The sequence below is a fragment of the Podarcis melisellensis genome (assembly GCF_964234715.1).
Source record: "Podarcis melisellensis genome assembly, chromosome: 10".
NCBI classification, from domain to species: domain Eukaryota; kingdom Metazoa; phylum Chordata; class Lepidosauria; order Squamata; family Lacertidae; genus Podarcis; species Podarcis melisellensis.
This window is the reverse complement of record NC_138542.1, coordinates 16,234,104-16,248,682: the sequence shown is the minus strand read 5'-3', so window position 1 is coordinate 16,248,682 and position 14,579 is coordinate 16,234,104. Positions and strand designations below refer to the sequence as shown.

The following is a 14,579-nucleotide window of genomic DNA, read 5'->3' as shown; positions in this document are numbered from 1 at the left end:
CAGACAGTTGTGGAACAGTACTAGGAAAGCTTACTTTCTGCAATGATAGTCTGCTGCTGCCCCGCCAAATACCAGACTTCCAGCTTGGTGATTATTGCTTATGGTAAAAGGTAAAGGGATCCCTGACCATTAGGTCCAGTTGTCTGATTGGCAAGTCCTAGGCTCTATGGTTTAACCCACAGCACCACCCACGTCATAAGCAATTTAGGAGTGGAAGACTTACTTGGTTTTCTTAAGGAAAACCATGAGGCCACTATTATATTGGCCCACCCACACACATGTGCAATACATAGAACACTGCCCCAAACCCTGGCTTAGCTCAGCATGGCTCGGGAGTAAGAAAAGGATCAGGAAGGAGCAAAGCAGCTTTAAATTCTTTAAGAGCCTGCAAGTTCACATGCCCCAGGTAAATTTGGCTTACCATCGCATGGTCTCTTAAATATAGATAGGTGGGCTTGATAAATAAATACACCAGTTTCTAATGATGTCCTGGTTAATAAACACTACTACCTGTCATTTTGAATGTTTCGTTTCAGCTTTTAGTTTGTGTCTGTAGTACATAGATTTAAAAGCAATCTGAAAGTTTTATATTCTCATATTAAAACTGTAATTGTGTTTGTATGTGTTTTGTTTTAGATATGCTGCCTCAATAAAAGATGGCTCCCAGTATTTTGTTCTTCTCATTATTACAGATGGGGTCATTTCTGACATGGCTCAAACAAAGGAGTCTATTGTGAATGTAAGTTATGTTTAAACTTGATCTTGAAAATACTTGAAAAGTAGAATGCATACTGTATTTTCCACTGGGCAACCACTCATTGCCCTGGGTATTTCTGTCTCATTAACGTTTTCGCGTTCCTTTGTATTTGAATACCCTGACCATCCCTGTTCTTTTGTCAAATGCACCATGGTATGTTTATTTGTTTAGGGTGGTAGTCAGCTAAGTAGATTCACTGATTTTTTTTTGTAATTATCTTTATTAAACTTATTATTAAACTAAATACAAATTTAAAATAAATAAAACAAAGGGTTAATTATGAACATGACAGACGTAGGACAGCTCAACAACGATATGTACCAATACTATGTTTCTCCGTTGTATTTTCTATTAATTTATATAATCTATAATTTATCAAGGTTGGTGGGGCAGGCATTAACCCTTAACACCCATTGAAATGACTAAATGAGGTTCACTAATGTCAGTAGATCTATTCTGAGTAAAACTTAGTTGAATGCCACCAGAATAAGTATCTTAAGTATTTAATAATGAATCATTTATAACCCATATTTTCAGCCAACTATTTCAGAGCCAGATATAGCAAAATTCAGCCTAAAATGCAACAACAATAGAATACGTTAATAGTGCACAGCCTTTGAAAGCTACCATGTTTTTACTTGGCACTGAAACATAAAAAGATTTGGCACCAGTCGTCTGAGCCCCCAGTGACAAAGCTTGATCTAGGAGCCCCTCCAGGCTGTAAACCAGCTCCTTCAAGGGTAGAACAACCCCTGCAAGAACAGGTCGTCTGCCTAATTCCAAGACCACGATACCCCAGTTTGTCAAGATTCAACCTCAACCCTCATCCAGCCCATGACAGCATTCAGGCATTGATCCAGGGATGAGCCCATATGGCCTCATCTGACTCAGATCACAGGGAGAAATAGAGTTGGCAAAATTAATATTTTTTGTCCCCTACTGCCTTCACGGTCCTGGTTTTTGCTTAGGCATTTGGTGGGTGACAGAAGATGTATATCCTGTCTTCCATTACCTAAAGCACCTTAAAACACAAATCCTGTACATACTTACCCAGGCGGAATCTACACACACACACACATATATATAAAGTTCTGAAAATGCTTTTTTAAAAAAGCATTTTGAAAAATACACCAAATTTTCCAGAAGGCTCATCGTTGACATCTAGTGTCGCATTGTATATTGCACTTAAAACACACTTAAAACGTTTTATTTGCAGCTGTATAGCTGAGTCCCCAGTTGTACTCAGTGGGACTTTTTCTCTGAATTGGTATGTATCCATTCACCTCCTTGGGGGCAGCTGACATCACACCATCAGGTGGAAATAGTGTTTCCCCTAGCATCTGAAGGGACAAATTGCTGCTGTCATGGAAAAAAAAGAAAAACTTGAGGCATTGCCATGCTAACCCCAGCTAGTTTCAATTTCTCCCTTCACCAGCTGAATTGTCAGCTTCAACTCCCTGCTCTTGTTGTCAGCTCAGGCCTGTTACTTATCTTATTTTGTGGTAATTTATGTGTTTTGGTGACTCCCTTTCCTCCTACCCTTTGTCTGACTGTACTCACCCCCCCAAAAAAAACTCAGGGTTTGGGGTTCTTTTCTCCCTTCTCCTCTCGCTGCCATTTTCTCTTCTCATCTTCTTCTGCCTTTTCTTTCTGTGCTCCCTTTCTTGCCTGTTCAATATATTAAGAATAAAAAGGACCCTGTGTGTGCATTTTCTCAATCTCTCCTCCACTCACCTCTTCTTCGCTGGGCTAGTTTCCAGCTCGGCAGGTTCTGGAGAGTTTCTAGGGGGAGGTTAATAAGAAATAGTCTGCCCAACCCATTGGAGATCCTTCAGATTTCCAAGAGGACTCTACTACTGGTTTTATTGTCTTAGATATGGAGGAGGATTGAATGGGGAATCAGATACTGAAGAAGCCATTTAAAGTCATTTTACCCTGCCTCTTGGTGCAAGAAAATCTCCTCAGCAACTTTAGCGAGATGGTTAAAAGCCTCCATTGCTTTAGCTTATAAAAGTTTGCATTTTTATTCCCCCAGCCAAAATTATGGCCCATTCAACTAGGGCTGCAGCTACTTTACCTGCATTTTCTCTGAATGCTTCTCTGCAGGAGGTTTGTTGGGCAGCCACCTTGGCTAGTCCCAAAAGCTTTATTAAATAGTATAAAGTGGGTGTTTCTGCCTCTGCAGAGGCATCCTTTGGGAGGTCCTGCTGAACCCATACACAGCCAATAGTTCATTCATAGGTATCCCACTCTATATGATTCAGTTTGAGTATGCCCCATCAGATGCCACGACATGCTTGGAAAGATACCAATATTACTTATCCTTGAAGGGTTCTTTTACATCCATGTAATATGGCATCAGGGTCTCACCCCTTTTTCCTGACTCCCTTTCTCACTCCGCATGATTGGCTTATTTCATATTCTTTATACAATATTTGCTTGCGTTCCCTGGGCAGGGATTGTCTTGTGTTTGTCTTTCTTCATGTCACTGTTCTGCTTTGGCCTCTATTATCCCGGCTTATCAGCATAGAAACTGGCTGGGATTGGCATGGTAACGCCACTAAGTTTTTTCCAATTAGAGTACAGTGGACGCTCAGGTTGTGAACGTGATCCGTACAGGATGCACGTCCACAACCCGCAGCGGCACGTTTGCGCATGCGCGGGTTGCGATTCGGCACTTCTGAGCATGTGCAAAGCGTGATTTAGCGCTTCTGCGGATGCGCGACCGCCGAAACCCAGAAGTAACCCATTCCGGTACTTCCGGGTTTTGTCGGTCCATAACCCAGAAAAAAGCAACCTGAAGCGTCTGTAACCCGAGGTATGACTGTAGCGAATTCTGCCTTCAACCACTAGGGGGAGCACCATTCCCACCTGATGTCATGTTACATGTATGTAAAAGAACCCTACATAGGTAAGTACCAATGATATTGTCTCCTTACCAGGCACCCACAGGAAGCCTGGCCTGTGTGAGAGAAGAAGCAGTAACTTCCCTGTAGTTCTGAGTTTAGATGCACATGCCTTTCCTTTTTCTTCCACAAACTTGATTTAGAGTAAAAAGTAACAGAAAGTGCCCTTTCTGTCTGTCCTTGGATTGAAACACATTACCATTTTTTTTTTGCATCTGAGACAGACATACTGATGTTTAGCACAATTCAGTTAAACTTCAGCTGCTTCTGGTGCAATTGATATCAGGAGTTCTCTCCCAGGATCTTAAACCTTAATTTTGGCTGGATGGTGCCTAGTGTTTGTTTGAATAACACAGTAAAAGCAAAATAGCCAGGTTGTTGCTGCAAACAGGTAAAAAAAATGTGCAAGAAAGAGAGTATATGTAGATTATTTTTCCAGCATAATTTTACTTCAGCTGCTCCCTAGCCATCAAACCGCTTTTAAACTCCCTCCCAAATAACTGAGAAAGAGGAGCTGAATCATACATATGTAGATAAAATGTTTTTTGGATCACAGGTATGTATTCAAATGTGATCTTTTCATCTATGATTGAAGGTAGTGTTGTGCACCACATACCTGCATCACACATGATGCTGAGAGTTGCCTGTATCTTTAAATTATGTGACAATGTTCATATATGTTTTTCTTTTTCTTTTGAAGGCTTCAAAGCTTCCGATGTCAATAATAATAGTAGGAGTTGGCCCAGCTGAATTTGACGGTGAGCATCCTCAGTTTCAGAATGTTTTTCTTGGAAAGAGGCCTCGGAATTAGGGTCCAATTCACAGCATCACTTAAATGGCAATTTATCTTTCTTTTGTAGCTGATACTCCATTTTTCTTAGCAAAGTGAACTCAAAGCAGCGTAAGTGATAAAACATATGTTACTCCATGCTCTGGTAACTTCTAGATTTGATTGAGGCTGCCTTTCGAAGATGGCATGGAAATGTTAACTGGTCCAAAACACAGCAGCCATATTACTGGGTGGGGTTCCCTTGAGAACTCATATAATCCCTATTTAAAACAGCTGTAGATGTTCCGGATCTTGTGTTTGTGAATAATAAAAGGATCGCATTTTCTAGCAATACAGTTGAATTGCCTAATTCGGGTGAAACACCCAAACCTAATTGCTTGCTTGTTAGTTCAAAAGTTCATTTGGGCCATAAAGTGCTATGTAAATAAATAACAAAACAAAAAAACTATGTGTTTTTCATATGGCCTTTGTTGAACAGATTAAATCAAACAATATGAATACATTACTCTGTCTTTTTTCAGCTATGGAAGAATTGGATGGTGATGAAGTAAGACTCTCCTCAAGAGGAATGTATGCAGAAAGAGATATTGTACAGGTGAGAGAAAGCACTTCTGTCTAGCAGATCTTTTATATGCTTAGAGTACACATAATGTATGTATGGGACGCGGGTGGTTCTGTGGTCTAAACCACTGAGCCTTGGGCTTGCCAATGAGAGGGTCGGCGGTTCGAATCCCCGCAACAGGGTGAGCTCCCGTTGCTCAGTCCCAGCTCCTGCCAACCTAGCAGTTTGAAAGCACATCAGAGTGCAAGTAGATAAATAGGTACCAGCAGGAAGGTAAATGGTGTTTCCATGCGCTGCTCTGGTTCGCCAGACGTAGCTTAGTCATGCTGGCCACATGACCTGGAAGCTGTACACAGGCTCCCTTGGCCAGTAAAGCGAGATGAGCTCCACAACCCCAGAGTCATCCATGACTGGACCTAACGGTCAGGGGTCCCTTTACCTTTTTTAAATGTATGTATACAGGTTGGCTTGCTCTTTAGGAAACCAGGCTGGAAGGTTCTAGATAGCAAGGACAACTCAAAGCGCTGGTCACACTTTTAAAGCGCTATACAATTTTGAACTGAGGTACTTTAAGGGTGACTTTCTGATGCCTAAAACCTGCTCACCTGTTGTGATCATCACTGCCATTCCTGCTCCATGTCCCATCACCACCAGAGGTGCAATTTGGTAGTGACCCCAGACAGGATCTTTTCAGAAGCAGCACCTAGGGTTTGTAACTTGCCTATTTAGCCCCTATTTATAAGCATTCCAATATTATATGAAAGTAGCTTTGTTTCATCAAGTCTTTAGCATGGAGTAACATTTTCCTAGTTTGCTGTTTCGATATTTTGCTGCGCTGTATTTGTTTTTCCATATGTAGATTTATTTATGCTTTGATACTGTGATATTTTTTATGTTGTATGTTAGTATGAAAGGCCTTCAACAGAAAAGCCTAAAAATACCAATATGTAATATAATCAGTGCTTTTTTCTGGGGGTATGCATACCCCTAAACATTTTGTGAATCTAAGTTTGGCCTCATTGAGGGCCAGTATTTCAATATGAGTAGGAAAACAAGAGTACCCCTAAACATTTTTTAGGGAAAAGGCACTGAATATAATATGCATCTGCCAAAGATCTGAAATATTAAGATCATCTTACCAAGTTAAGTTTCAAAATAAATGACATCTTATTTTTCAACCTTTGGTTTTCATTTGCCCCAACAGCAATGCTAAACAAATTCTCTCCCCCTCCCCTCCATTTCATTTCAGTTTGTACCGTTTCGGGATTACATTGACAGAAGCGGAAACCACATTTTAAGTATGGCCAGACTTGCTAGAGATGTCTTGGCTGAGATCCCAGACCAGTTTCTCTCCTATATGAGGGTGAGAGGAATCAAGCCATCGCCTGCGCCTCCTCCATACACCCCGCCTATTCATGTATTGCAGACTCAGATATGAGCACTCGGAATGCTGAATGCTTTTCACAAACCATAGAGCACTGTTAAGTGCAGTACAGTGGTGCACTTTAAAGAGCCAGCGAGCTGAAGCGAAGCGTTCTTTGTATGCAGTAAAGGCTTCTGGTGGCATTTGGAGCAAAATAACGTTAACTTCATATACCAAAATGTCCAACTTGGTTGCATGCGCAACTGAACAGCTTTTATGTAAGAGGAAGAAAATGGTGATGTCTGTTTCTGAGTTTTATTTTGTTTCTGACAGAATAAGCTACCATTGTTGTGTGTATTTTGGAGAAAGCACAAGTCACGGGTTCAACTCAAAAGTCCTTGTCTTTCCTGACTTAATATGTACATAAGATGTGAATGCAAATTCCTCTGTATCAATGTTTACATGTTACTACTTTTCAAACTTAACTACTTTTTATAATTCTTCTTAACCTTAAGAATTTGGGATATTGAATTGTCTTCTATCTTGCAATAGTAAAAACCACAAGAGAAGCAATATCTCTTTGAATGATTGTCCAGACAAAAACTAATGCAAAACTGTGAGTAGAAATTGGGAGGCCAAACATATTCGTAGGTCTCAATAATGGAAACACCTCACTCAGGTGCTCGGTAATGAATCATCAGACGGATTTGGGAATAAGCTTCCAAGATGTGAATACTGTAAGATTATTATTATTATTATTATTTGCAAGGTATTCCAGTTTCTGAAATAACTTGTGTTTACATTTTTTAAAGAATGATTATGCTGGCATAATAAATTTGAACAACAACACAGTGTTATTCTAGGAAATGGCAGCATCAACTTTTGAGTCCTGAAATTTGACTCATGCAATGTAATCTGTAGAGTCTCTGGCATAACAGCTGTAGAGCTCTGACAACCTAATTGCTTTCTGCAGGTTATTTTATTATGAGTGACTTGATGCTCTTATGCAAATTGCCAGTTGCTGTGAGGTTTGTCTAGATGGTCCATTCAAAGGGATGCTGGCACATTTTGAGTTATCTGTTGCCACAGTCACACCGCCATATAGGGCACACAAGTGGTAATGAATTAAATGTGTTAAAATTGCACAGCTATGTTGCTTTGTGCACAACTTTGTATATAGAACTACTCAAGTATTTTATTATATATGCCTGTTCTTATCCTAATTATCAAATGTTTTTGCATGTACAGTTTTTACACACAAAATAACACATTTTTGTGAGTATTTATGTCAAAACTTTTAATTAGAACAAATGGCCTTAAATCTCACAGGTACCTTGGAAATGATTGTGAATTGCCTTCAGATACTGGAAAACATGTTTTACTTTTTTGTCAGAATTGTAATTGCCTTGTAATGTGTAGCTCTCTTATTTGACACATAACCTGTTTACTACTTTATTTACTACTATATATGTTATACAGACAAGTATTAAATTAAGGTGCATTTTTTAAGCATGAAAAGTTTTTTTCTGAGAAAGTATATATACATGGCATTAATGGTATATAATCCTATGTAATACAGATTCTTCCATTTTTAAATATATTAAAGATCCTTAAAATATTCTCATACTGGGATATGACTAATCATTTTGCTCAAAATAGCTAAATGCTCATCTTGCATTTGTACTGCAAATGTTGAAACTGCAAAAATAAGAGAGCAGTTTAGGTAGAACTAGTAAAAGTTTCTAAAATCTTTGAGAGGTTCACAACTTTTTAGAATAAGCCTATCAGTGAGAAAGAAATGTTAAAAGAAAGTGGGGTTGCAGAGATTTCTGAGCATTGAACAGAACTTTTGTTTCTTGAATAAGATTCAGAGCTAGGCTAATACAGTGTGTCATTTTAGGGAATGAAACTTAATTTTTGCAAATTTCTTCTGTGAGGGGTCTTAAAAATACACTTTGGGATATGAGAAATTCAAATCTATTATTTTTGTGATTGGACAACATTTAGCTCAGTAACTCAATATGTTTGATGAAGAAGCACATAAACTACTTTTGGAAGACCAACGAGATTTAATTTCACCTTCTGAAAATGTCAGGTAATGCTAAATAATAAATTAATGTAACATAATACAATATAATTATATAACATAACTACAAGTACAATCATAACTACAAGTACTTGGCAATCATTTTTACACACATTTTACTTACCAAGCAAAACTGTATTAGTTTATCCAAAATATCTTTAGAATTTCTAAATCACATTGCAGTGGAACCTCGCGTTATGTACCAACTTTTTAGCAGCCCTACTTTTTGGAATTAGAAAGTTGAAAATTCAACATGCCCTACTAAGGCGTATATGTCTTCACCAGATATAAAATACCTCAGCAAAGCATCTTGTCTTTCTTGCTTATTATTCTCCAGAAGGTTCCCAAAGGGGCTTCCCTCAGATTACATGTCATGTAATTTTAAGTACTCCACTTTCTCATTTGTGTTTCCATCAGAAACAAAAAGGCAATTTTCTAATGTGTCAGCTGAAATCTTTTCTCTGGTGTTCTATAATCTGATGTATGCTATAGGATGCAGAAAGCCTGTCACAAACTTCTCATATGATTTAATAATTGATTATTTCACTTGGTTCCTGTGAAAACTACAGTCTTGTTATTTTAAGCTCTATGTTGCAAATTCCATGTCAAATAAGATGTCTTCCTCATCAGCCTGGGGAAAAAATGCCCTTTTACTATCCATTTATAACCAGGCTTCGAAATGGGCCCGGGTGCATTATTTGCAACACTTTGTTCATGCAAGCCGCTTCCAGCTAAAGAGAGATTAAATGTGTCACACCCTGAGAGGCCTAGCTTGTTATAGATTACCATGATCACGCTCAAGGATCATGATACTATGGTTGCTCAAGCTCAGGCTTGTATGGAAAGAATTTAAAACAACACATTTGACCCGGCATACAGTCGGAATCAAGTACTGTGTGGAGTTGTGCATTTTCATTGTTACCTAACTGAACGGAGGTCTGATGGTGTCTGAAGGGGTTACAGGTGACCATAAATTCAAACTGCATCAGGTAAAAATCTGTTCATGACTACAGAATCATCACTGGTTCACCCAACTATGTCACTGCAGAAGACTCAATTTAAAGTGTGTGTTGTGACAGATACAATGTGGGATCTGTTAGGCGAAGTTCTTGGGCTATTTCCATCCTGGGTTGGCCCAAGACATTTTGACAGTTGAGGAGTCTCCAAGGAGCTGTACACGGCAGTGGAAATGAGCGATGCATTCCTAACAATCCCAATTCTGTCTTGAGTTCCTAACATATCAGGTAGGATGCCCCCATTTTCTTTTTCTTTTTTTTAGTAATAATTCTTATTAATTTTAACATATAAATTATAATACATACCACAAAACTTCATCACTTATATAATCTTTTTTTGGGGGGACACCTCCATCAGCACCTCTGATGATCCACCGTTTTGACCATTTCTTATGCATTTCTTAAATTCATATTGCCTTTAATTATTTTAACTAACCATCCTCCCCCTTATACATTTTTGCAATAATTCCAATAATACTCCTCACAAAACTTCTTGCAAACCTACAAATGTAGTCTGATCATCACAAATACTTTTCAAATAGTCTATAAATTTACTCCAGTCTTCTGTGAATTTCTGGTCCCGCTGGTTTCGAATCCTTCCTGTTAGTTTATCCAATTCTGCATAGTCCATTAGTTTCATCCTCCATTCTTCTTTCGTCAGTAGTTCTTCCATTTTGGGGCCAATAACATTCTTGCTGCGGTTGTTGCATATAAAAACAACTCACATTTCTTTCTATTGATATCACTTCCTACAATGCCCAGTAAAAATGCTTCTGGTTTCTTTATAAATGTACATTTTTTTCATCTCATTATATATCATCTCCCAGAAGCTTTTCACCTTTTTACATTCCCACCACATGTGATAAAATGTTCCTTCTTTTTCTTTACATTTCCAACATTTATTGCTAACTTTATACATTTTAGCTAACTTGACAGGTGTAATATAACATCTGTACATCATTTTCATCACATAGGATGCCCCCATTTTCATCGGAGAAATGTTTGAGGGGAATGTCTCTTTATTTTCATCGGAGAAATGTTGGAGTGTGTGGAACAGGGTGTCCCTTTTTCACTGGAGAAATATTGGAGGGTAGGAGCTGCAGAAAACTAGTCAACTACTAAACAGGAGGCCTGACCAAGGAAATTGAATTGTTCCAGATCACGGTCACCACACTCCCCTTGGCCCTCAAGCCATGCCTGGGGTTGCCAAGCCGTATTGTGGCTTTGGGTGTCAAGGCAGCTTACAATGAAACATTCTGAGTCGTCTACTTTATTTTCTTCTGCTTCAGCTTTTGGCATCTCAAGGTTTGCCTGTCCCTAAATATTCATTGCGGCAACATTTTCCCGATGAAAATAGGGATGTCCTAAACAAGCTATTCCAATTGCCATTTCCTAGTCTCAGCCGTTGCCCTTTATGGAGTATTTAAATGATGATGATTGTAATGAAAGCATAATGGTTGTAAACACCAGGATCCTCATTATCTGTGTCTATTAGGAATAATGCAGCAGCAGGGGAAGGAAAAAGCCCACAGTCTGGTTCACATTAATCCTGCTCTAATAACAGGGCCAGTTTCATTAGGAGTCCCGAATGCTTGTGGATAAAATCCTGATTCCTTTCCTCCCGCCATCCTGGCACATCCTGATGTCACATTTCAGGCCTGCCACAATTGACAGACCACATAGGTCTCAAATGAATGACTGCGCTCCATCAGTAAGTTTTTCTCTGTTTTGCAGTGACAATTCTGTTCTCAGCTGGTCCAGGATCCTGAGAAGTAAAGCTGTTGAAAGAAAGCCTGGAAGATTCTCCCCCAGGAAGGGAACATTTCCTGTGTATTTTCTGAACAATTACAGTGGTACCTCAGGTTAAGAACTTAATTTGTTCCGGAGGTCCGTTCTTAACCTGAAACTGTTCTTAACCTGAGGTACCACTTTAGCTAATGGGGCCTCCCGCTGCCGCCGCGCGATTTCTGTTCTCATCCTGAAGCAAAGTTTTTAACCTGAGGTAATATTTCTGGGTTAGCGGAGTCTGTAACCTGAAGAATCTGTAACCCGAGGTACCACTGTATAATGATATTAAAAAAAAGAAGGTCTAGGAGTTTGGGACCAGTTCTGGGCACAGGTGGTAGAAGAAGAAGAAGAAGAGTTTGGATTTGATATCCCGCCTTTCACTCCCTTTAAGGAGTCTCAAAGCGGCTAACATTCTCCTTTCCCTTCCTCCCCCACAACAAACACACTGTGAGGTGAGTGAGGCTGAGAGACTTCAGAGAAGTGTGACTAGCCCAAGGTCACCCAGCAGCTGCATGTGGAGGAACGGGGAAGCGAACCCGGTTCACCAGATTACGAGACTACCGCTCTTGACAACTACACCACACTGGCTCTCATAATTTAGGAGTGCTCCTAGTTCCATCTCTGTCACAAGGCTCAGGTGTCCACTGTAGTGAAGATTGCCGTTATCAACTTGGGCTGGTATACCAACTATACCCTCCTCATACCCCCAACATTCCTCAGATGAAAATAGGGACATTTTTCACTTCCAGCCAACTGACCCTCCTCACCCCTCCACCCCATTTTTTGCCATCGTTCCCTGCGTAGCATTTCCTATCAAAAGAAGGATGGGTGCAGCCATCACTACACCAATGGGGCACGGAACGCATGCCCTCCACTGTCCCGAAAAAACAACCTTCATCCCAATGTTACTGTATTTTATTATTTGATAGAGTTACAGAAAGATAAAGACACCGCATTTTAGAACGTAGCAAGATTAGACGCGGACACACAAATCGTACTTAAAAAAAAAATCAAGACTCATTGCGCTCTGCTCCACTCCCCCTTTCTTCCCGCGCAGGGCTGCCTATCCTCTGTCTGCACCTCAGAGCCATTGCGTCACACAGGGCTGGACCTTGGTAGCAACAGGAGCCTCCCCTCCTCCTCCTCCTCCTCCTCTTCCCTCACACTCCAGCAGTTGCTATGAGCTCCCCAAGGGTTGAGGCTGGCAGCAATGGTCATGAAAAGGCCATGGAGAGGCAATGGGATGCATAGCTGTCAACTTACAGATTTGAAAATAAAAGACCAGCAGCCTCGAAAATAAGGGATCAGCAGCCAAAATAAGGGATTTTAGTCAACCAGCTGAAATGCAAAGTTAAAAGGGACCAGATAATTTGGGAGAGCAGCACCGGTTTTTAGCCCTCCGTTTCCAGAGGTTGCTGCTCAAGACACCAGCTGATGAAACACTGCAATTAAATAACTACAAACAGCAACCAATTTTTGCACAAAACGAAGTCCAAGCTCTGAAGATGCTGCTGCAGTTCTGTATCTTTTCTCTCGTGTTCCATCTGCAGCTCTCAGTTCCATCAACGGAGCGGGAGGAAGAGGGGGGGGAATAGTGCCCAAAGTAAACCCGCAGATCAGACCATCTATGCTAGTCTACCACTACAAATCTACAAAGCTTGCAGTCCTTCCTCCGCTTTCCCCCTCTATGGTTAGCCCTTGGAACACCTGCCCGCACCTCCGCCTCCTCCTTTCTCTGAACTGCTTTCTCTATGGTTGCCCTCGCTCTCCTCTCAAGGCTCCTCAGCAATTCATAGGCTGTGCCAGGCTGCCCATCTCATCCGGGTTCTTCAGCAGCGCAGCCACAGTACAGCCTAGCGGGAGCAGCAGCAGCAGTGGCGGCGGGCAAAGGGGAGGCCCCAGGCAGAGACACTCAGTTTGGAGGCCACGAGGAGAATGGCAGCGGAAGGGCCCAAGGCTCCCGCCAGTCCAAGTGGGGAGGGGCTCCCAGGGGCCGAGGCTGGTGAGAGGAGGCCGGAGGGGGGCGGGGCAGGCAGCCAAGCAACACAGTTGGAGCCTCCCTCCTCCCTGGCTGGCAGGGAGGGAGGGAGAGGAGCTGCTTCCTTTGAAACCCGGGAAATTTAAGGGACATCATCAATAAGGGACACAGCGCTGGGATAAGGGAGTTTGCCGCCAAATAAGGGACGGTTGACAGCTATGACGGGATGCTCCCTTGGAACAGGCACCAGTTCATCCTCCCTGAGCTTGGCTCTGCGGGTGCTGGCAGGAGGTGGGATACAGACGTTCTGGGATCAAATCCGAAGCTGAGCTGGCTTTCATCCTGAGACTGCCCCTGGAAAATTGGGACACTTGGAGGCTGTGTCCCGTTTCGATGACAGGGTAGCTTAGCCTCTGTAATGGATGTCCTGGTGACTCAAAGACTGAACTACTGTACAGTCACGCACCTCTCTCTGTCTCCCATTCAGGTAAGCAAGGAGGCCTGGTCAGGGGTGTGGCCTGGGGAGAGGGGGTGTGGCCGAGGGTAGTCCCAAGGGACAGGCTGAGAAATCTGGATTATCTTTTATGGCCCCCAAGTCTGAGGTTCCCCAACCAGCATTGGACATCTTTAAATCTAAGGTGGATGCAGGTGTCTTCTTGTCTGATAAACAATTGAACTAGGTAAAGGTAAAGGGACCCCTGACCATTAGGTCCAGTCGTGACCGACTCTGGGGTTCATAGCTCATCTCACTTTACTGGCCGAGGGAGCCGGCGTACAGCTTCCGGGTCATGTGGCCAGCATGACTAAGTCACTTCTGGCGAACCAGAGCAGCGCACGGAAACGCCGTTTACCTTCCCGCCAGAGTGGTACCTATTTATCTACTTCCACTTTGAGGTGCTTTCGAACTGCTAGGTTGGCAGGAGCAGGGACCGAGCAACAGGAGCTCACCCCGTCGCGGGGATTCAAACCACAGACCTTCTGATCGGCAAGCCCTAGGTTTAACCCACAGTGCCACCCGCGTCTCTCAATTGAACTAGAAATAGCCTAAAAACAAATCTTGTGGAGAAGAGTTCCATTTGTGTTCCCAAAAGTAACTCTGCTTGAGGAAAATAATATTGAGCTCAGACAAGAAAATCCCGCCTTTTAAGTCAACTCCACCCTTGGGAAAGGTTGTTCACTACAGCTGATATTATAGCCAAGCTATACTCCTGCCTTTGTCGGTGTTCTCAGATGGCCGTGTTAAATGCTATGGTTTATGAACACTGGCAGGTGTGCAGAAATCCCTCATTAGAAACTATCTTGAGAAGCACTGAGTGTGGAATTGCTTCACCAG

The 14,579-nt window shown here is 41.7% G+C and overlaps 1 protein-coding gene and 1 long non-coding RNA gene across 7 annotated transcripts in view; both read left to right on the top strand.

Moving 5' to 3' along the window:
- Nucleotides 1-8,007, top strand: part of CPNE8 (copine 8) — a 59,825-nt gene extending 51,818 nt beyond the window's left edge. For 5 of the 6 annotated variants that reach the window (XM_081929147.1, XM_081929148.1, XM_081929149.1 and 2 more), the window contains 4 exons: nt 637-739; nt 4,364-4,421; nt 4,975-5,048; nt 6,265-8,007. In XM_081929147.1, coding sequence (XP_081785273.1) covers nt 637-739; nt 4,364-4,421; nt 4,975-5,048; nt 6,265-6,453 — 424 coding nt within the window. In that variant the 3' untranslated portion in view covers nt 6,454-8,007. Of the gene's footprint in view, nt 1-636; nt 740-3,610; nt 4,296-4,363; nt 4,422-4,974; nt 5,049-6,264 lie in introns of those variants that run through there. The other variant, XM_081929150.1, reaches the window with a different exon arrangement.
- A 2,799-nt stretch (nt 8,008-10,806) lies between these two features.
- Nucleotides 10,807-14,352, top strand: LOC309379507. Its single transcript, XR_014172520.1, has 3 exons — nt 10,807-11,191; nt 13,734-13,926; nt 14,284-14,352. It is a non-coding gene; the product is annotated as an uncharacterized lncRNA (long non-coding RNA).
- The last annotated feature ends 227 nt before the right edge of the window (nt 14,353-14,579 follow it).